The sequence below is a fragment of the Bos taurus genome, chromosome 19, assembly GCF_002263795.3.
Source record: "Bos taurus isolate L1 Dominette 01449 registration number 42190680 breed Hereford chromosome 19, ARS-UCD2.0, whole genome shotgun sequence".
Lineage (NCBI taxonomy): Eukaryota > Metazoa > Chordata > Mammalia > Artiodactyla > Bovidae > Bos > Bos taurus.
In genome coordinates this window covers 40,432,792-40,455,350 of record NC_037346.1, presented here as the reverse complement: position 1 = coordinate 40,455,350, position 22,559 = coordinate 40,432,792, and the positions used below count along the sequence as shown (strand labels likewise).

The 22,559-nt window shown below is 42.5% G+C and overlaps 1 protein-coding gene across 3 annotated transcripts; it reads right to left on the bottom strand.

The window, feature by feature from the left end:
* Positions 1-258: 258 nt before the first annotated feature.
* CASC3 (CASC3 exon junction complex subunit) lies at positions 259-22,081 on the bottom strand. 3 transcript variants are annotated; one of them, XM_005220733.5, is made up of 14 exons: positions 21,815-22,057; positions 21,413-21,440; positions 20,892-20,929; positions 8,478-8,636; positions 8,231-8,382; positions 7,508-7,684; positions 6,644-7,329; positions 5,231-5,295; positions 4,419-4,533; positions 4,085-4,183; positions 3,626-3,840; positions 2,878-3,000; positions 2,628-2,691; positions 259-1,972 (listed from the first exon to the last, which is right to left on the bottom strand). In XM_005220733.5, exons 1-13 carry the CDS (start codon positions 22,043-22,045, stop codon positions 2,668-2,670), a joined length of 2,112 nt encoding a protein of 703 aa, XP_005220790.1. In that variant the 5' UTR covers positions 22,046-22,057; the 3' UTR covers positions 259-1,972; positions 2,628-2,667.
* Positions 22,082-22,559: the final 478 nt, after the last annotated feature.

Genomic DNA, 22,559 nt, shown 5'->3' with positions numbered 1-22,559 from the left:
ACACAGCATCTATTCGTTTTTCTGGCCCCTGCACTTCCAGGCTAAGGGACTGCATATTCCTGGTGTCTACACGGCAATGTGGTTGAGAAAGTTAACCAATGGGGAGTCACTTGTGGCCCCACAGGGGCTTCTCACCTCTTTGGGCTTCCATTTCTCAAGTGTGAGCTGGCCAGAGCTGTGACTGGGACTCTACGCAGTCAGGGAGTCCTCTTCCCTCCCTCCCAAATCAAGACTCATGCAAAACACTGGCAAAGGAGCCAAGTTTACATGTCTAAATTTTATTATCTTCAAGTCACAATGCCAATCACATATGTGCGCTCTTTAAAACAGTTACAAACAACAGCAATACACATGGAGAAATTCTTGCAACAGAACACAGTGGATCAACAGAGACAACTGTCACAGTGTCTTAAGGTCTGGGAATTTGGGCATGCGGCCCACTGGCTTGAGGAGACATCTTCAGGTTTAAGGCAAAGGGAACAGCCTACAAAAGGCACAACCATGCGCTACCCTTGGAAGAATCTCTGAGTTATTTCCTCCTTGGGGGTTCCAGCTTGAGTGCCTCTCTCCCCTCCTACCCCACACCTGTGACTCAAAGTGGTTAAGCCAACTGCTGAAGAGAAGGGACAGAATTAGTGACATTACTTGGGGAGAGACATAGCTGCCACCTTCTCCCTCAGGTTCTGTAGGACAGGGACAGTGGCCAAGTGACCCCTGGCAGACGCAAGTGCCGTAGTAACAGGAATCTCTTCTGCAGAGGCAGCTGGGGAGTGGTTCAGTGCCGTAGATAGGGAGGAAAGGAGGGAGAAGCCCTTGCCCTGAAAAGTGACTGCTTTTAGGCCCAGGTGTGGTATCCTGTTTGCAAGGACAGGAGTAAAACTGTCCTTGGGAAAATAAGGTAGTAATACCTAAAACACTTATAGCAGGAAAGACGAGGAGAAGGGCAATTGCAATGGACAGGGATGATTGCTGGCTAGGTAATTTTTACCTCTAGAGATGCATTGGTCCATAGCAACTGGAAAAGGGTGTGGTAGAAAGGATGGAAAAAAGAGCAGAGCCCTCTAACTCCATTCACCTCAAAGACTGAGCCCTGAGGACTGTGTGAATACACACCCCTAAGGTGCAAAGGCTCTCACTCTACCCTCCCTTTCTCACTAAAGCTTCTGGTTTGCTATCTCTCCCCACTGTTGACATTCTGCCTTCAGTAGAGAACTAAAGATTATCAGAGTACAGAGACTGATGGAGGCTCAAAATTCTAAAAACCCAAGTCAAGAAAAAGGGCTCCTACCACAGTGAGATTTTCTCCACAATGGGACATTCTGTGCAGACAGCAATGCTTCCACAGTATTAGAAGACTTAACAAACTCCAAGTACACAATAAAAAATGCCAAGAAAAAAATGAAAGGTCAGCTCTTTGTAGACTTGGTGGGGGCAGACTGGCTGGTAAGTTCTCCATTATCTGGGATGGAGGGAAAAGCCAAAAGGGAACCCAGAGGAGCTAGCAAACCAAAGAATGAACTTGTTTAATATAAAGGCAGAGAGAGTGAAAAAGAGGGGCAGGAGAAGGGATAGGGTGATGGACTAAAAGAATATTAATTTAAGAATAACAAGCCAGGCTTTAAAAATGAACATCTTAGAAAACAAAACGAAACAGGAAGGAGCTTCCAAGCTTCCCTGGGAGGAGAAGACATGAATTTCCCAGGAGAAAGTGAAGAGCAAAAGACGTGGGCTCCTAGACTCCGAAGCCTGGGCTGTCTGGATCTCTGCTCCTCTGAGCACAGTTGACACAACACAAACTGAAAACGGGAGGAAGTCCACTTGTTTTTCGTTTATCCAACAGAGCCTACCCTCAGAGGAAGGCAGGAGTCCCCTTCATTCAGCTGCTCGCTGGTAGGCGCCACCTTGGGTCTTCAACGCTCTCCTGGCTCAGCCAGCCAGTTGTTTTCTCTCCTCTCCTAGGTTTTCACTTCTGCTGTCCTCACAGGAGTGAGAAAAAGGGAAGAACCACCAAAATGTTACTGGACCTTTTAGGCATTTACAAGCTACTTTCAAAAAGCCACATTTCTAAAGAATGTACACTAAAGAAATATCCCTAAAACAACACAACAAAACCTCCTGGTTTTTGTCCTCCACAGCCTTTGTTTTTTAAAGAGTGGTTTTAAAAACTTATTTATTATTATTATTTTTTAAAATCTTTTGGCTGTGCTACATGGCATATGGGATCTTAGTTTCCCGACCAGGGCCCGGACCCATACCCTCTGCACTGGCAGCTCAAAGTCTTAACCCCTGGACTACCAGGGAAGTCCCTCCTCCACAACCTTTAGAATTGGCTCTGCTATAACCCCTCAAATTCAGATTTCCCCTTTCCTTTAATAAAGAATGCCCTCTTGCAGTTTTTCCTTCCATCTTCCCAAATAAAATGCTGCCACACTGACAATGGTTTCCACTCAACCCTACTCAATGCATTCATAAAATGAAGAAATCGGCAAATTTTGGGACTCCTCTAAGCCTCCCCCTGAGATATCCCATGATTACAACTTAAGAGCATTAATTAGGCGATTGTTGAGCTAGTAAGCATGAAAATTAGTTTTAAGAACATTCTGAATCACAATAAGTTTTACACTTACTTTTATTTGATGTTAGATTTAAAATATTCAGAAATTCCTATTAGCTGGAACCCCTGCTTACAACCTGAAATCATAAAGTTAGAATTTGTTATCAGGTCATTATTTTTAAAAAAAGGAAAAAGAAAAAAGACCATTTTCCATAGAAACACAACAAGAAAAGGAAGGAAATCTGAAGAAAAGGAAAGCCCACTGATGTCAGATGTGCCCCAACATCCTTTATTCAGAGCTCCTTTCCTAGAAGCTCTCATACCTCAGGCGGTGGGGGCTTGATGGTGACTGGCTGGGGAGTCCTCCGGGGTGGGGAGGGCTTTGGCTGCACCTGCTGCTGGGCGGGGTTATAGTAGGTCACTCCTCCATATACCTGCGATGGGGCCTGGGAGCCCAATAAGCAAGGAAAAGAAAAAGGAATTAATTCATCCAAACTATGCTAAACAGTAAATATTATTCAGGCACAAAAATAAGAATATAGGGGAATTTTTTTATAATTTATAAGGAAAATCTGTAAGAGTATAGGGGAATTTCTAAGCTGCCCCCCTTTAAAATAATTATTCTTTTCTGCCTTAGTATGTCCTAATATAGTTCCTACTTCTTCAAAGTACTGCCCAGCTTTCTCTAATTCCTACCATCAGCTGACAAATGGAAGACACTGAGCTCAGTGGTAAGACTCCAGATACCAGATGGTGTTAACCTGTTGGGAGTTAAACACTACAGGGAAGGGTAGGGCTGGTAGGTAGAATATGGCTTTATTATTTAGTTAAATAAATTGCAGACATGCCCACCTAAGACATACTAAAACACTTGAATGAAACACCACTAAAAAAATGGAAGAGAATGCAAATATGACAGGCATCACCTAAGTAGCATTTCCAGCTCCTACCATCACATGCAAATCAGTGGCACTGAAATGCTCTCTAGAATTCCTTGAGTATTCTCCTCATCCTATATTCTTGTCTGATTTAAAGGATGTATACTTAAAAAAATCTCATCAGCCATCTCACCTGTGTGTTAGGATACAGATGAGGAGGTGGTGGGGGAGGCAATGCCCCTGGAGCATAAGGGTAACTGGGATTGCCAAAGTTCATGACGCCTGGAGCAGAAAAGTAAGTAGGAGCAAGCAACTGCTGAGGTGGTGGTTGCCCTGGAGACATGGATACTGGTGGGGGATAGAGGCCTGGATTGGGCAGAGGTGCCGGTGTCTGGTGGGGATGTAAACCTGGACAAGGAGAAGAAACAACAATTAAAAGGTAACTCTTCCATGGGATGGCCTGGCTGGACTGCTCAGCACAAACAGGCTCAGATTTCAAATCCTCAGGATGGACCCAAGAGGAGTTTGTTGCCCATGTAGCCAAAGTGGCCAGCCTCATAAGCAAGCAGCATAGAGCTGAGAAAGTTGGGGTTTGTGATGCCCCCAACACACATCCTTATGTACTAGAAGCATACAGAGGTGCAAAGCTTACCTGGGTGGGGAAGGTGCATTTCTGGCTGTACAATCATGCCCTGAGGAGGCAGTGGGGCAGGGCTGTCACCATGGGTATAGATTGGTCCCTGGAACTGCACTGTAAGATATCACATTGGGACTCTCATAAATCCTCACTCTTTCCACCAAATGGACAAGTTTCCTTGTCCCCCAAGCCGCTGAAAAGATGTTCTCAATTTTCCATATGAAGAAAATAGCAACCAGAGAATGTTCGTTAACCACCATGAGAGGTCACAAGGGAAGTTCAGAAGGCTGGTCTTTTAGTTCACTTCATCCTACCAAGAAATATATCCCAGCTATAAAAATAAACTCACGTGGATCATAGTAATGTCCTTCCATGATGCTGATATGCACAGGAGGGGCAGGGGGCTCCGGCACAGGTCTTTGCCGTTGTGATGAATAGCGTTTGGCTCGCCCACCCTGGACACCCTGAAAGAAAGAAAGAGGTCAGAGCAAGAAGACTTCCAAAAGGCTGACTCTCCTATTAAGTCCTAACGTCCTGTAGAACTGCAAAACATTTACTGGGTACATGGTAGTGTTAAAGAAGTATTTGAAGGACTTCTCTGGTGGCACAGTTGATAAGAATCCGCTTGCTAATGCAGGGGACATGGGTTTGATCCCAGGTCTGGGAAGATTTCACATGCCTCAGAGCAACTAACTAAGCCCATGTGCCACCACGGAAGTCCTTGCGCTCCAGAGCCCAGGAACTACATTTACTGAAGCCTGTGTGTCCTAGAGCCAGGAAGTCACAACTGCTGAGCCCATGTCCTACAATTACTGCAGCCCATGTGCCTAGAGCCTGTGCTCCAAAACAAGAGAAGCCACCACAATGGGAAGACTGTGCACTGCAAGGAGACAGTAGCCCCCACTCCCCACAACTGGAGAAAACCCATTGGACCAACGAAGACCCAGAGCAACCAAATAAATACAGCAGTACGTACATACCAAAAAAAAAATTTACAAAATGAATTGAAAAACTGATGAAAAACATTAAGCTCTAAACCCAAACCTAAACTGTACATTTCCAGAGACCCTAAAAGGGAAACGTGGGAAAACTGACTTGGCTTAAACAGTGACCCAACTGTGACATGCAACCCTCTACATGCACCCCTTTCCGCCTCTGTACCATTTCTTCCATTCGGTTGAACTGAGGTGGAGGTCCTGCTCCCATGTGTATGTGGTTGGGCATACCTGTAATATACCAAAAAAGTCACTGCTGCAGAGCAGATAGATGTGAAGAGAACTAAAGATACATCAAGAAAATGACAGGGTAAAGAATCCAACATGGGGAATGGCTCTCATCTTTTAAACTAACAAAATTCCTGTTAAACTATCTCTGCTTCCTGTCAACACCAGCATTTGGAAATTTGCCCTCACTGCCTGCTACCTTAATATAGCAGTAAAGCCTTTGAACATGAAAAAAAAATTGCTTCAGTAATGCAACTCAGAAAATGCAAGTTCAAAATTTTCCCATCAAATATTTACCATACAGAATCCCTAGGAGGTTCTAATTAGCATATTATCAAACATATTGGAAAATCTCAATCCTAATGTTTCTGAGCAACAACTAGGCAGAGAAGGATGTTCTAAATCTACCTCTGATTATTTCTGGCCACAGAGGTCTAGGCTAAAAGTATGGGAAGAGATTCCCCTCTGGTTGAAGATGACTCAGGACCAAAAAGGATGTTCTAGAGACTGTCTTTCAATAGTAATAAGGCACTGGCAGGACAGAGTCTACTTCTCTATCCAAAGATCAACTCCAGGTCCAGTTTAGGCTACCCTAGTTTTTGATATTCCAAAATTACACACACCAGAGAAGGATGCTAAAACTGCCAGTCCAAGTGAGGTTTTCCAATCTAAGTTTGAATTAGATTTCAGAAACAATGGAAAAGATCCTCTGATCTATCTGATTGGAGGAAGAAAAAAAAAAGGATGGGTCAAAGGGGTGGTAGGTAGTTCCTAGTCATGAGCACTATGCTGTCCCAACATGATATCCACTAGCCATATATGGTTACTTAAATTTCAATTAATTAAAAATGAAAAGTTCAGTTTTTCAGTCACTCTGGCCACATTACAAGTATTCAAAAGCACCATCATTACAGAAAGTTCTACTGGGCAGCCTAGCTCTAGAAGACTAAGGAAATTAGAGGCTTTCCTTTCAAAGAGATTAGGAGATGCTCATCCAAATTCAAATGCAGTTTCTGCCTTGAAACATTTAACCATTAGCTAAAATAATAAAGAACACTGCCTTCTTCCACTTTTTCTACAGAGAGTGGTAAAGGATTCTGCACTCAGAAGCTCAATGGTGGTGACTGATCAGTTAATAGTAAACAGTAAGCAAAGTAATGGGCTAGTCTTATGTAACAGATAAAGCTGCTCTGAGCTCTTTGGATGAATATGCCTATGGATCCATCTGTTTCTTGCAATTAATGAAAATGAAGATATTGTCAGATACCACATCTCTGAGAGACATTAGTTCCATGCCCCTAGTCCAACGATGCAAAGGGATAAAAGCTAGTCATTAACCCTAGGTACCTACCCCGAAGCTCCCGTGATTGCAGGAAGGCAGGCTGCCCTGGACTCCAGTTCTGTTCTGTTATATTTAGTTGTGCCACATCTTGTTCAAGACCCCCTGTAGTAGAATCCACCGGAGCCTCCCAGTTTCCAGTCTTAGCAGGCGTAGGAGGTGTAGCTTCTGGGACTGGAGGTGCGGGGGTCAGCCCTTCAGGTGGAGGGGGCACCTCCTCTGCAACCTTGCCTGCATCTCCAGCTTTGATTCTGGTTCTTCTTGCCCGGGAATAGGATTTCTTTTCAACAGGCCTGTCAGGAACTGGTGGTGCAGTATCAGGAGCAGGATTTGGTATCTCGGGGGCTACCTCTTCCTTCTCAGGACTGCCAAGCACTTGAGCATCTGCTTCTGGAGATGGATCCCTTACAGGAGTCTGTTCCAAATGCCGAGACCGGTAACTAGTCTCATGTTTAACAGTCTCGCCAGACCGGCCAGCATGCTGTCCACCAGCTTCCGCAGGCCTAAAACCAGTACGACCTTCCTTGAAGCCTCCAGATCGAGAGTAATTCCTGGGAGCCGACATGCGGCCAGTACCCGCAGCATTCCTGTTGATAAATGTCCTGGGTGGTAGGGTGCCCCCAGGACCCTGGTGGCGATGGGACTTATTTGGCCGCTCACCAATCCAGCTTGGATCTCTTTGTGGAGGACTCCCAAACCTGAACAAAGGGAACAGAGAAATAATAAAAGGGGCCACTAGAGATATAAACTGTGGGTCAGGCAGACTTCCCATATTCCTCACCCATTCAATTTCGGGCCGGAATGGCATTTTAAAAAAGCAGAGTTTTTTTTTTTTTCTTGCAAATATCAATAATATAGGCTCCAAAATGTCCTCACCTAGGTTTCCGGATTCTTCGGGGTTTGATATCATCAGGATTGTGAGCTGAGCGGATGTCATAGCCATAAAGAGCAATGAGCTCCTGTCGGGACTTTGGAGCCTGTTCATCTTCCCGAAACTTGTCATGCTCCCAGCGACCCTCATCCTTCCACAGCTTTCGCTGACGTCCCTTGGGTCTGGTTGGAACCAGAGAAAAGTGTCTTAAGTTGGCAGACTCTGCCATGTAAAGATGTTCATGAAATAAACAGGGTTGGCAGAGAACCATTAGGAACTCAGGTAATCTCTCCATCTTCCCAGACAGGTTATACAAAACAGGCCTTCCAAAAAGCAAGGGTGAATCACAGCACTTCAGGGCCTGCTGGGTGTGAATGTAACAGGTATAAAAATAAGGAAAGCCTTTACTTCAAACTACCCAGCACTCTGGAAACATCTCTCTCCTATAAGGTCACGTATGCAAGTATTTAGAGGCCTTGCGCCTCAGATTAATGAAGGTACTGGACATATAGGTCTGGATCCCAGCTCCTACACCAAGAGTTACTAAATATTCTAAGTCTTACTTTCCTCATTTGTACAAAGGGGATAATCATAATACTTACCTTAAAATGTTGTGAACAGTAAATAAGATAATACAGGTAAAGCACTTAGTAAAGTGCCTGGCATATAGTAAGCATGGAATACATATAATACTAACATACTACAGAGCAGTAGCAAGGGGCTGTTACCTGACTTCTTCCTCCTGAGTCTGCCCTCGAAGATCATGCTCAAAAAAGAGCCCTTTCCGGGGTATGTATGCTGGGTTCTTCCGATCTTCATCATCATCCAAATGCTTAGGGCCCTTTTTACCAACTTTGTTCTCCACAGGCTCTGTGCTTTCCTGTCGGACAGATAAAGAGCTCTTTACTCACTCCAAGTTTAAAAGCCCCTGTTCCAGAATTCGAATGGAAATGGAGGCCTTTGGTGGGTACTAACCTGTCCATCCCCACTCTGCCTCTCTCCAGTCACAGTGCCTTTGGTGTCAGGCTTTTCTTCTCCCTTCTCATCTTTTGCTGAAGAATTAGCAGCATCATTGGCTTCTGATTTCAGCTCCACTTTGGAGTTTTCCTCTTCACTGTACTCCCCGTCATCACCCTGAAAAAAGTTTCCTGGTACTTCCTTGGTGGTCCCATGGATAAGACTCCGTGCTCCCAATGCAGGGATCCCAGGTTCAACCCTTGGGTCAGGGAACTAGATCCCACATATTGGCAACTAAAGAGTTTGCATGCCCAACTAAAGATCCCACATGCCGCAACTAAGACCTGGTGCAAATAAATAAATAATTTCCCTTTTAAGTTTCCCTGTTAGCTATGGAGATAAGATCTAAATAGCGCATTCTAAAATTTTTCATTCTTTAGGAAAACATTTTCTAACAAATTTTACTATAATGCAAGGATTAAAAGCAAACACTTCAATGTTTTTACTAAAATGTCTACTGAATAGAAGCATTGTTAAAAAAAAAAATTAAAGCCACATTAAAAAAAACCTATACAGGGAATTCCCCAGCAGTCCAGTGGTTAGGACTCTACACCTTCAATGCCAAGGGCCCAGGTTCAACTCCCGGGAGAAGAATGAAGGTTCATCCACAAGCTCCACGGCCCAGACAAAACACACATGCACACATCTATGTGTGCACACACACGGCTTCCCAGGCGGCTCGGCGATAAAGGATCTGCCCACACAAGAAACGGGGCTTTAATCCCTGGGACAGGAAGATTCCCTAGAGAAGGAAACGGCAACCCACTCCAGTATTCTTGCCTGGGAAATCCCATGGATGGAGGTGGGCTACGGTCCATGGGGTCACAAAAGAGCTGGAAACAACTTAGCGACTAAACAATACATATATGCACACATAAACAAGCTTATATAGATCTCTGTTAAGTTTTCCAGTAAGATATGCATGGAACTGTCAGGAGCAGCAGCCTCTTTCACTAAGCTTACTGTAATAATCAGTTCACCATGTAAGTCAAACAATTATGCTGTTGTTACACCTTAAACTTATATAGCACAATTTTACCTCAATAAAACTGAAAGGAAAAAAACCCAACAAAACAAATAGCTGCAGCCTCTGGGGAAGAAGCCCAGGGCCTATGGATCAGAGGCTTTTAGGTGTCTAGACCATACAGAAGAAGCTTTCTTTTTGATAATTTCTCTCAATACATTGTCTCTTAAACATGCAGTGCCTAATAACTACTCAAGCTGTTAATTCTCTCATCTCAAAATGTCTTACAGCAGAGATTCCCAACCTTTTAGATTACGTGAATCCCCTTTTAGGACCTAAAATTTTCATGGAATCCCATGAGATATAGCACAGTATAGTACCCATGAACTGAGAAAACACATAATGACAAACAACTGCTATATGTTCAATAATACTTTAAAATACATTAATATATTTTTATTAATTTATATATATTAAAAAATAGTAGTACATAAAGATAGATGTTGATTTGGTCTATAGATAATGAGAACAGAGTTAGTGAACGTGCAATACCTTATCATAACTCCGTACTTTCCCACGGCACTATTACTCTCAAGTTGGGGAATAGTGGCTTACATTTTTTTATGTCTACGATATGAACACTAAATTTTCTGTAACATGAGAGCTCTTTAGCCAATAACTCTGTCTAGAATGATATAATTATAAAATTTTGACTTGTAAAACTTTAGAACTTGCATAACCACTGCATCTTAGAAATGAAAAAAAAAAAAAAATTAACACCCAAGTGCTCCCTTCCCTTTCCTTGGCACAGCAAGATTGAATAACCCAATCAATTACACTTCAATTTTTTAAAAAAACTGAATAATCCTGCTTATGACGTAGAAAATCTATCCATTCAAAGAAGGGTCCTGAGGCCATCCTTTAAATAGGGGCAACTAAAAAAAACAAAAACAAAAACAACAAAAAATAAATAAATAGGGGCAACTAGAAAGGGTTAGGCAAGAAAGGTGTGGCTTGTTTCAGGTAGGGAAAAAAAGCAGCTAAAATTCATGCTAAGGGAGCTGGCTTCAGACTACAAGTTACTCTCTCATATCCTGGTCCTTCCAAGATTTGGACCTAGGGAAGCAGAGCTAAAGGCTAAGGAGGTAGGCCTAGAGACCTAGAAGGACACAAAGAAATGGGTTCAAAGGAAGGTGGTCTAGTCCCCATGCTGGGCTAACAAGTCGGTGCCAAAACACCTCTGCCCCCCGGCAGACATGTACACTGTTCTCTTATTCTTCTGTTGGATTTGACACTCGATCTGTGACTAACTCCAGGCCCAGGATGGCCTAGGAATATGATCAAAGATACTCACTGAGATTCCTGATGAAACAAGAAGCTCTCAAGCTCTCAGTTTCTGACCTTTTTTCAAATAGGACCTAGACTGCCAGACTGGCCCAGATAAGCCAATTAATTACCCTTCCCCTTTATTCCCTGTCCACCGTAAGTATTTCGGCCTCTGTTTTGAGTTAGGATTCCCAAAAAGATGATACTGTTATGAAGCTCATAGACCACATCCACACTATGAGAACCAAGCCTTTATTTACAGCTTTTTAACAACCAAGTACCCTAGATTCTTCCCATTTTCCCTCAATCACAAGAAATTTTCTCTCCTCTTGAGTTGGGAATGGGTGGGTGGTAATCATTCAGTTCCTTCCTTGGTCCTAGATTCCTTGCAGGTTGTGTTGCAAGAATCTGCAAGAATCGTGCTTGGTGTGTATGTGACCTTAAATCACTACTTCTCCCCCCTTCAACCCCAAACCTGCCCCCACACACACTGACTGAATTCAAACATCTTAAAATAGTATCAGCATGATTAATGAGAACTTTGTTTCATGCTCTATCCCTTCTTAGTCTGTGGTGGAAGGTCAAATGAAGCAAATTCCAAAGGAGAAACTAATTTTGTTTCCAGGGCAGGACAGAAGATACAAATAGCATAGTGCTGAGAAGACTCCAAATTAGCGTCAAAATCTGGTGTAACTGAAGCCAAGGTGTTACCCTAGGGTCAAGCTTCTTTGGCTACAGAATTGGAAGTGTTAATGACTTAGTCATTTCCAACTCTTGGTGACCCAATGGACTGCCATGCCCTTCTCCAGGGGATCTTCCCGATCGAGGGACTGAACTCCAGGCAGATTCTTTACCATCTTTGCCTACAGGATGATATCAAAACCATTTTCCCTACTGCTGACTTTCCCATTTAGTGAACACCCTCCCAACTCTAAAGCCTAGCCCTCCACTTAAGCAACTGCTTCCCTGGCAGAATTTTCATGCAGATGTTTTAGCTCATTTTTCTATTTCCCACATATTTCAGAGTAAAAGGGGAGTCTATCTTTCTCATTCTCAATGTCTCTTCCAGATCTCTGTCACCTTTTATCTTTTATTGAAGTATAGTTGAACTATAATAATTTTAATTATTGCCGTATAGCAAAGTGTTATACATATATATATATATATATATATGGCATATACAGGGAATATAACTATATGTATATATATGTGTGTCTGTATATATGTATGTGTGTGTGTGTGTGTGTGTGTGTGTGTGTGTGTGTGTGTATCGGAGAAGGCAATGGCACCCCACTCCAGTACTCTTGCCTGGAAAATCCCATGGACGGAGGAGCCTGGTAGGCTGCAGTCCATGGGGTCACTAAGAGTCGGACACGACTGAGAGACTTCACTTTCACTTTTCACTTTCATGCATTGGAGAAGGAAATGGCAACCCACTCCAGTGTTCTTGCCTGGAGAATCCCAGGGACAGGGGAATTGGTGGGCTGCTGTCTATGGGGTCACACAGAGTCGGACACGACTGAAGCGACTTAGCAGCAGCAGTAGCAGCATATGTATATATAGGGTGTGTGTGTTTGTATGTATGTGTGTGTGTATATACACACACACACTTTTTTTTTGGCCTCACCACATGGCATGTGGGATCTTAGTTCCCCAAACAGGGATCGAAACTGCACCCCCTGCATTACAGGCACAAAGTCTTAACTACTGGATCAGAGAAGTCCCTATACATTCTTTTTAATATTCTTTCCCATTATAGTTTATCACAGGATATTAAACATAGTTCCCTATGCTGTACAGTAGGACTTTGTTGCTTACCCATTCTATATATACCAGTTTGCATCGGCTAATCCCAACTCCACTTCATTTTAAATTCCTACTTTTCTGAGGCTTCTATCATCTAGCTATATCTTACTACTCGAAAGTTCGGATTACACCATTTTGTTTTTTTTCTTTGATAAAAGACCTATAGTATTATTTGTTTTCACAAACTGAAGGAAATTTGAAAAAGATTAAAAAAAAAAAAGGCAAAAGTGAAAACTGCACTCAGTGTTGGCTTTGCAGTGAGTTGTCATACAAGCAGCTCTATACCCTAAGTGCGAAGGAGTGGAACGACCAAGCTCCTGCCCTGGGAACTACACTCAGCCTCTTAGCATCAAGTTGCCACAGCTTTGAACTGTGTCTGTGAGCATCGGTGCTTTACCTCAATTTATTTTGTCCATCACTTGGCGAGAAGCGTCCTAAGGTAATTGCTTCTTTGCTTTAAGTCATTTCAACTTATGAAAGGTTTCACAGGGACACTCTATAAATTCAATGGGAAAACCTCCACCTCTGTCTTTGCCTGGGTCTACCCCGTCACTGATCTGAAGATTATGGAAATAAGCTCACACTTTCACCTCCACTTCAGTCATCCACTTTCATGTATACATTTCAGACCAGTCTTACCTGGAACTGCTATACATTTTAAGTAAATCTGATCTACTTTTAAACATCTTAAATTTAAATACCCCAGGTTTTCATCAGCACTGCCACATAAAAAAGAATGAAGTTACATTCTTACCTCACTCCTCATACAAAGATTAACTCAAAATGGATCAAAAACCTAAAACTAAGAGCTAAAGCTATAAAAGTCTTAAAAGAAAACAAGCCTTTGGATTTGGCACGGATTCAGCAAAAACTTCTTTGGCAGGCATGATACCAACAGACACAGGCAACTAAAGAAAAAACAAATATACTGGACTTCATCAAAACTGAAAACTTAACACCATTAAGGAAGAATAAAGACAACCCAAAGAATGGGAAAACACATTTGCAAATCATGTAGATGATAAGAAGTAAATCTAGAACATATAAAGAACTCTTACAACTCAATGATTAAAAAAAAACAACAACAAAGTGGGACTTCCCTGGTGGTCCAGTGGTTAAGAATCCACCTGTCAGTGTAGGGGACACAGGTTTGATCCCTGGTCCAGGAAAAGTCCACATGCCACAGGGCAACTAAGCCCATGCACCACAACTACTCAGCCCTACCAAGCCTGTGTTCTAGAGCCCATGAGCAACAACTACTGAGGCCTGTGCACCCTAGTGCCCACGCTCCGCAGTGAGAAACCACCACAATGAGAAGTCTGTGCCACTGCAACTGAAGAGCAGCCTCTGCTTGCTGCTACAACGAGGACCCAGCCCAGCCAAAAATAAATACATAAAAAATTTAAAAATGGACACGGTATCTGAATAGCCACTTCTCCTAGGAAGATACACAAATGGCCAATAAGCACAAGACAAAATGCTCAACATCAGGTAAATACATATCAAGATACCATTTTACACATTTTACTAGGATGACCAGAATCAAAAAATCAAGACAATAATAAGTGCCACTGAGTATGTGGAGAAACTGTAATCCCCACACATTGCTGCTGAAAATGTAAAATGGTGCAGCTGCTTTGGAAAACAGTCTGACAATTCCTCAAACAACTGAACAGTTACCATATGACTTAGCAACTCCATTCCTAGGTACATACCCAAGAGAAATGCAAACGCACATCCACACAAAAACCTGAACATAGATATTTTTAGCAGTATTATTCATAAAAAAATAGAAACCCAAGTATCCATCAGTGGATGAATAGATAAATAAAATATAGTATACTCATACAATGGAATATCGTGTGCTTAGTCACTCCGTCACGTCTGACTCTGTGACCCCATGGACTGCAGCCCACCAGGTTTCTTTGTCCATGGGATTCTCCAGAATCTCCAGGTGGATTCTTTACTGTCTGAGCCAGGGAAATCCCACAATGGAATACTATTCAGCCCTAACAAGGAATGAAGTACTAATACGTGCTACAACTTGGGTGAAAACTTCGGAAATAATATGCTAAGTCAAAGAAGCCAGTCATATGTTATCATACATGATTCTGTTCATAAAGAAGGCCAGAATAAGGAAATCTCTAGACACAGAAAGGAAGTATGTGGTTGCTAAGGGCTGGAGGGAATGAGAACGGAGGAGCTGTGGGGGGGTGAGTGACAGTTAAAGGGTACAAAATTTCTTTTTGAAGTAATGAAAATATTTTGAAACTGACTATGGTAATGGTTGCACATACTTGTATGTACTAAAAACTACAGAACTGGACATTTTAAACTGGTAAGTTGAATGGCACATAAATTATATCTCAATAAAGCTGTTTTCCCCCCCAAATCCTGCCTGTTATTCCTGTCCATCCCCAGTTATTTCTTTATCCTTCCCTCTCTCATTTCTTAAGACATCCGTTCCATTGACATTCCCACCCTTTCTCTGCCTATCAGTCCTCTCCCACATTCACTTTCTTCTCTTTCTAGAGTCTGTGGCCCGATCATTTCAGCATTATCGGTAGCTCCCTCCAATCCCCTATTCCTACGCGCTCAGGACTGGATCAACCAAACTGTCTGCTTTTCCTAAGCTTACAACTAGATTACTGATCATCACTAGGGGGATTAAAAAAAAAATCATACAACTTTACATATCAGTGCCACCTGCAGCCTCAACTATTCAAACTTCCTTTATCTCAAAATTCCTACACTGTCCCTTCATCAACAACCATTCTTTTATGTTTTTCCTTCTATTATATTTCACAAGGAAAACAAAACAAGGGAACACCAGCTTCCTTCCCACACACCTTTCCTTCCCACCTCTCTATAATGACAGTGGAAGACGTTTTTCTCATCTGGTTCCTATTTTTTCTCGTATACTCAATCAAGGACATCACACACTTATTACCTATCCTCTCCCCTTGCTTTCCCTTTTAATCATTTCTTCAACTTTTAGGCATACTTGATTCTCCAACTCAAAAAATAACACCAAACCCTCTCTTGACCTTAGAGCCTTCTTTCCAGCTACCATCTCTCTAGCCTCCCTTTCACAGTCTAATTTCTTTAAAAATGTTTCCTCAGAGGATTCTGGAAAAAATGGCAGCAGCATAGTTTTTGATCTCTTCAAATCTCCACATCAAATGGGGGCTTCTGACAGCAAAATCAAAACCCTCTGGACAATATTTACAACAAAACTAGGTTACAAGGTATCCCCCACACTCAAAAATACAAGCACATGAGCAAAGCAACAACTGCCACAAGACCTGCATCAGACTGGTATCAGGGCTGGAAAAAGCAGAGAGCAGTAAATGGACCTGAAAACAGGAGAACCCTGAACTAGTCAACAGGTAGTCAACAGCAAGTAAAACTGAAAACAACAATTGAAACCAGGAGGGGTTTTGCTGCCTCTAATACAACGTGAGTTTAAGGATCTTGCAGTAAGAAGGTCCAAAAGGGCTGGAGCAATTCAAGCCTTTTGAAATCTTAAAATCAACCGGGCTGCCAGGGGTTCCCTCGAGGATAGAGCACCACACTGAAGATAAAATTGTTGAGAAGAGAATCAGTTCAGCAGAAGAGGGACAAAAGGAATGAAGCAAAGAAGAAGGTCCAAAGCAAACTGGAGAAGGGAACAAAACCAGGAAATCTCAGAAAGCCATATATACATATGTATGTGTGTGTGTTTTAACACTACAGGAAAATATCTGAGAAGGGAGTTCTATGAAGTTAGAAAGCTACTTTGAGCCATACTTCCTTTGAAAAGATCAGGAAGACTAAATAAAAGTCAACAAAAGAAAAATATAGAGATCAAATCCCACAGAAACTTACTAAAAGAAAAACAAAATAAGTAGAATAGCACTCCTACAATGAAAGCATGCCAGAAAGACATATGCATATCATACCAAAATTGCAACTTCTATTTCAAAATGAGCAAAAAAAGACATTAAAAATATTATATAAGGCATGAAAGAACATCAATCAGAATTTTAAAAATCCAGAGACGAACTCAAGAAGATATTAGAAATTTAAAAAATCATTTAAAATACAAAGTCTAGAACTAGAAGGAACACAAACAAGAGTGAATAAACACAGTAATCAGAAGAAAATAGAGATACTACAAAGGATTAAAGAGAAAGGGTCGTTTACTGAAGACAGGAAAAGAGTTATTTGGATGAAGTTCCATGACATACTGTACAGCACCTCTCATACCTATGAATATTGATCCAGAATGACCAAGTCTAAGAAAAATTTTAATACAACTATTGGACCTTAAAGGAAAATATACTGGGAATATCCAGACAAAAATAGTAAGTGACTTACAAGGGAAAGAAAATTAGGTGATCAGCCAGTTCTGTGCAAGATAAAAGCTTTGGGTCATACTGCTATTTTCCATGGCTACCATGGAAAGACAATTTGCAAGAAATACAATGGATAGATAGCATGGTGAGTTGTACAATGAGTGAGTGGCCATCAAAATCTTTTTAACAGATACACTATTAAAAAAAAGGATGAAAAACGAACCTGTCAGATTAAGAGACAGATCAAAATTTAAGAAAACAGGCAAAACTAAGCATAGCATCTAGGTATACGCAGTTAGTAACTAAGAAGAAATGCAATCAAGTAACAGATAACTACGTAAAGCAAGATATCAAGTCAAACTCTTTAATCTAGATCAGTGCTGTCCAACAAAACTTGCTGGAATGAGGGAAACGTTTTTACCTATGCACATGAGGAGCTGAACTTTTTTATTAACTCAAATAGCCACGTATGGCTGGTGAGTATCCTATTTGACACAACAGAACTACACTCCTCTCTTAAATTTTAGGAAATACATACCAGATATTGCCACATCAAAGCTGCACATGTTCCCCAATCTCAAAACATCCAAAACTTAACCCAACACTGTCCTTCCTGGAATCTCTTCCTCCTGTGGTCCCTCTCTTAGTGACCAACACTATTCTCCAACCTGGGCATTATTTGGACTCCTTTTTCTTTTTTTGATATTACAAATGTATTGAACTTCAACATTAGTAGCACAATCTTTTATCTTTTTTTCTTAAGGTAACACCACTTTTTTTTTCCTTATAATTACTAGTTTTTACAACAGGAGCTGTATCTTACACATAACGAAATTGTTTTATGATACTTTACTTATAAAAAAAGGTTTCTCCAAATGATAATTGCTCAAATGTAAAGGGTAAAGTAGAACTGCGGTGTTACCACTGGAATGTGTGTCAAAAAACTAAAATTAATTTAAATAAGTCATTCTAGATGTTAACATTAGAAGAACTGGGTGAAAAGCCTATGGAACATCTGTATTCTCTGTGATTTTTTTTGTAAATGCAGAATTATTCCAAAATAAAGTGTATTTAGAAGAAAAGTCCTTGCAGTTCTATTTCATTTACTAATCCAAGAAAAGTTTATTGAGGGCCTATTACAGATACTCTTCTAAGTTCCCAGGACAGAACAGTGACAAAGACAGTCTCAGCCCTCCAGGAGCTTGCATTCTGCTCAGAGCTGAAGGGAATGGATATTAAAATCTGAAGGTTAGACTGCAGACAGGTCATTTGAGGCAGAGGTAAGTCTTGGGAAAAAACAACAGAGGACACTCACGAGCAAGAGTCAAAACGCTCAGCATTATTCTAGGGCTTTGGAATGAAGCTAGAGAAACCCGGATCACCAAGCTCCCTCATCCCAGTCCCTTCCCTCAGCATGCTGTCGCTGTTCTTGTCAGTAAACTTTCTGGCTCTATCACAGGCATCTGGCCAGGTCCCAGCCCTCACCTGGATCAACATCTTCCTATCATCAGGAGAGGTCAAACACTGCTGGGCATCTAAAGCTTATAGGAACCAAAACAGGGGTCTTTCGAGTTTCAGCAGAATTCTCTCTGACTCCTCCTTAATTCAGGCTCCACGTTCAATCAGTCAAGAAATTCTGTAATTAATAATAATACCTAAATATCTCTCAAATGTATGTCTTGCAGTGCCACTGCCATCGTCCCTTCTTTAGGGCACTATCACGCTCCTTGGACTATTCTCTTAACAGCTCTGTCTCCAGTCTTGCCTCATCCTCAGATCCTCCTCCACTTAAGCCTCCAATAGCCTTTCTTTCTTTGCTGTTAGAGTAACATCCAAACTCATTATATACATAATGGTAAACTGCTATAAAGTCACAGCCACAAAACCTCACTGAATACTCCACACTGCCTGGCAGTCTTTCCGATGTTTCCTTTCTTTAATGACTACTGCAAACATTACTCACTCCAAAACCTCTCATCTTCCTTTAATTCTTTGCGGATAACTTTACCACTGACTTCACAGAAAATAAGTCATCTCACCAATCACCACATTCTGTCATTCCCACAGCCCAAATAACTGCCAGTGCCACCCACCTCTATTGTCGCTGCCACCACTCCACTCCACACCACGTTTTCTGCTTGCCTAGTCTTCCACAGTAGCTTTCTTAACTAGTTTTTCTGCCTCTAATCTTGCTCCCTTCAGATAATTCTCCCCACTGCACACAAAACAATTGTTAAAGATAATAATTCTAAAATATTACTGTGAATCAACCTGGGATTTTGTTAACATATAAACATCTGAGCCTTCCCTCCCTCTGCAACAGTCTGTTTCAATAGGATTTTCTTTCATGTAGACGTTCCTTGGATCTGACAAACACTGCTTTAAAATTTAAGTCTAATCCATACTCCATATCATACTCTTGTTTAAAACCCTGTTATACTTTACTTTCTTAGAATAAAATCCAAATACTTTTTCAACCAGGCTTATAAAGTACTTTAAGATTTGGACTGAGATTCATCCTTACCACCAGTTATACTAAATCTTCCATGTCCTCCAACTCACTATCCTCCAATCCCACCACTTCTGGACATTCTTCTCGGACAGTTTCCTCTGCTAAAAAAATTCTAGCTAGCTAACTCCTACTCATCATTCAGGTCACTATTCGAAGAGTCCCTCCTGTAAATACTTCCAAACACCCTACACTCAGTTAGCTGCCCCTGCCATGTGCTCCCAAAGCACCCTATGCTTCCCCATACCATGGCATTTAACAAACAGTTGTTGTAATTACTTAACTGCCTATATTTTCCCTCTCTGATCTGGAATGTAAATTCCATGAGGTCAGAACCATGCATCTTTTATTCCAGGGCCTAGCACAGCTCCTGGCGCTAAGAAGGCATTTAATAAAGAAAAAGAAGAAGTAATCCCTGCATGATCTGACCCCTACTCTATAATTTGCCTTTATTTCTGGTATCCATCCTGTCCCAACGATGTTCCAGCCACACCAAACTACTTTCAAGTTTCCAGACAGTCAATCTTCTCTCCTATCTCTGAGCTTTTGCAGCTGTTGTTCCCTCTGCCTAGAACATGATTTGCCTGGCTAACTCCAATTTATTCTTCTCTGACTGCCTAATATGGAATCAGTACCCAGTCATTAACACCCTATTTAACCCTATCCCCCAGCAGTTGTCACCAAGTCCTATGATTTCCTCAATGTCGGTCTGACTTCCTTAGTAGGCTGTAAGATTCCGAAAGATAGGAACTTTGTTATAGTGTTCACTTCTGCATCTCCAGGGCTTAATGGTAAATCTAATATGTAGCAACAGTTCTACAAAATTTACAGAATGAACCTTTGATCCACAATCCAATTCTTTCTGTATAAATCAGAGCTCTATTCAACAGTTCCAGGAAACAAGTAGCCATTCTGATAACATCTCTAGTAGTTTACCCAATCAAAGCAAACTAAGTTCACAAACATTTGGCTTAGGGAAACTTTCTGCTAAAGACAGAAAACCTCATCTGTAAACCGAGAAATGTTTCTGACACAAACCACTCAGAATCCTACCCTTCTGAGGTCTTCAGACATACTCAAAAAATACCCAACTGGCTGGTTTCACCACCTAGGCATCATAAAATGGAGTGTCAAACATCCTGTGAAGGGCCAAAGAATGTTCTCATTCTCTTATTTAGCATCTTATTTTCTTTAGATAGGGTGAAAGGTCAGCTATAAACAGTGTAACACATGTGGCCTGAAGAGGTTTATACAAAGTTTCCCTCTCTATAACTGAACAACACTTTGTATAATAGTTTTTCAGAAGCATAAATGAAGAATGCACAAGCGGAGTAACAAACAGGTCAGATGCTTTCAAACCACAGGTGGGTACAACTTTTAAAACACATTTTCCAACCTACATCATAGGAAAAAGAATCTATCACACTCACTTCTGAGTCTTCTGCACTTTCATAATCCGAAAGAACAGCTGAAAGAAAACAGAAACATATAAAGAAAAAAAAAATGCAACAGAAATTTTATAATTACATTTTCCAGTGCTTGTTGTGGGTCAAGCTAAAACTCTCATTTAATTCTGACATCAACCTATGAGGTAGATGAAATTATAGTCCCCATATACAGACGGAAAACAGGTTCAAAGAGTGACTTTGACTTTCCCAAGATCATACAACTAGAACTTAAGCTCTTGAACATTAAACTACAAAGAACCCCTTTGTGGCACCCTCCCCAAAACCCTTCACAGTCTGCTGCTGCTGCTAAGTCGCTTCAGTCGTGTCCGATTCCGTGCGACCCCACAGACGGCAGCCCACTAGGCTCCTCCGTCCCTGGGATTCTCCAGGCAAGAGTACTGGAGTGGGTTGCCATTTCCTTCTCCACTTAACAGTCTGAGAAGATGTCAACTGCTGCAGACAGGTGACCTGAGTTTGAAGATCTCTATCATGATGCTACTCACCATCGCCCTCGATGCCATCTTCACTCTCCTGAAGGAAAGAAGACATGGGTTAGTTCTACTATTTTCAGGGGGTGGAGAAACGAAGACTGAACACAAGATGGTTGAAAAGGCAGACGAAGGAAGGTATATCTTTAACAGGCAGGATCTGAGGGAGGTCCCGTCTATTCACCTCCAGTCCCAATTTCTGAGTAAATATCCGCTTTCCATCCGCAGCAGCTCCGCCTGTCCCCCAACAAAGCCTCAATCCCTTCTCTTCCCTTGGAGCTTCGGCTGCAAACCGCACCGGGATCGCTCTCCTCTTCTCCAACACACTACGCCTCAGCATCTACGGTCAACTCCCAACCTCCCATCACCACCTACACCCCGCCCCCGGTCCGGTCCGCCCCGCCCGCGCGCACTCACACACTCCGACTCCTCAGCGCTCTTAGCGCCCCCGCTCTCCACCCGCCGCAGATGAAGGGCCCCAGCTCGCCCTCCGCGCTGGGAAGGCAGAGAGCCGCTGCCGCCGCCTCCAACACTACCGCTGCAGCTCCCACCGCCCCGCGCCGGGGAACCGCCGCTGTCTGAGCCGGAGGCACCAGATTCTTCGTCCTCGGTGTCCTGCGAAGCGCGCTGCCGCCGCCGGTCCGCCATCTTACGGAGAACGGCCGCCGCAGGCCAGATCCTGACGTACCGCGCCCGTCGCAGGGGCTGCCGGGAGGCTTGAGAGCTGGTCCCAGCATGCTTCACTTGCGGCGCTGGTCGCCTCGCTTTTCGGGGGGAGGGGCTGGGGGCGGAGCTGGCACGCTGCGGCACGTTTGCGGGTGCGCGGGATTGCGTATTCGGTGATGTGAAGGGGCGTGGTGAGGCCTCTGACTTCCCGGCGGTTGGGCCCCGGGCGAGGAGAGTTGCTCTTGGGCGGGCAGTCGGCTACGGTCCTTGCCCGGCCATCTTGGGCTTGGGTGGATAGCGGTGACCTGTCACAGCTTCACTGCGGCATTAGAGTTGTTTCATGATATTCTTTTTCCATCTCTCATTTCTACCTACGTTTGAAGCAGATTGTTTGACTGTATTCGTTTGCTTAGTAAAAATTACGAATCAAGGGAAACCTCTGAAGCCGTTGTGCTGCTTCAGATTTGTTGTATCAGTCCATTTTAAGCTAAAGGGC

Bases quoted from the DNA above. Each gene is read 5' to 3' on its own strand.
- CASC3 (XM_005220733.5), bottom strand. From the start codon at position 22,045: ATGGCGGACCGGCGGCGGCAGCGCGCTTCGCAGGACACCGAGGACGAA. The intron at 7,330-7,507 runs GTGAGGACATTT...CCCTTTGTTCAG, and splicing joins CGAAGAATCCGGAAACCTAG to GTTTGGGAGTCCTCCACAAA. The intron at 5,296-6,643 runs GTAGGTACCTAG...GGTATATTACAG, and splicing joins GCAATCACGGGAGCTTCGGG to GTATGCCCAACCACATACAC.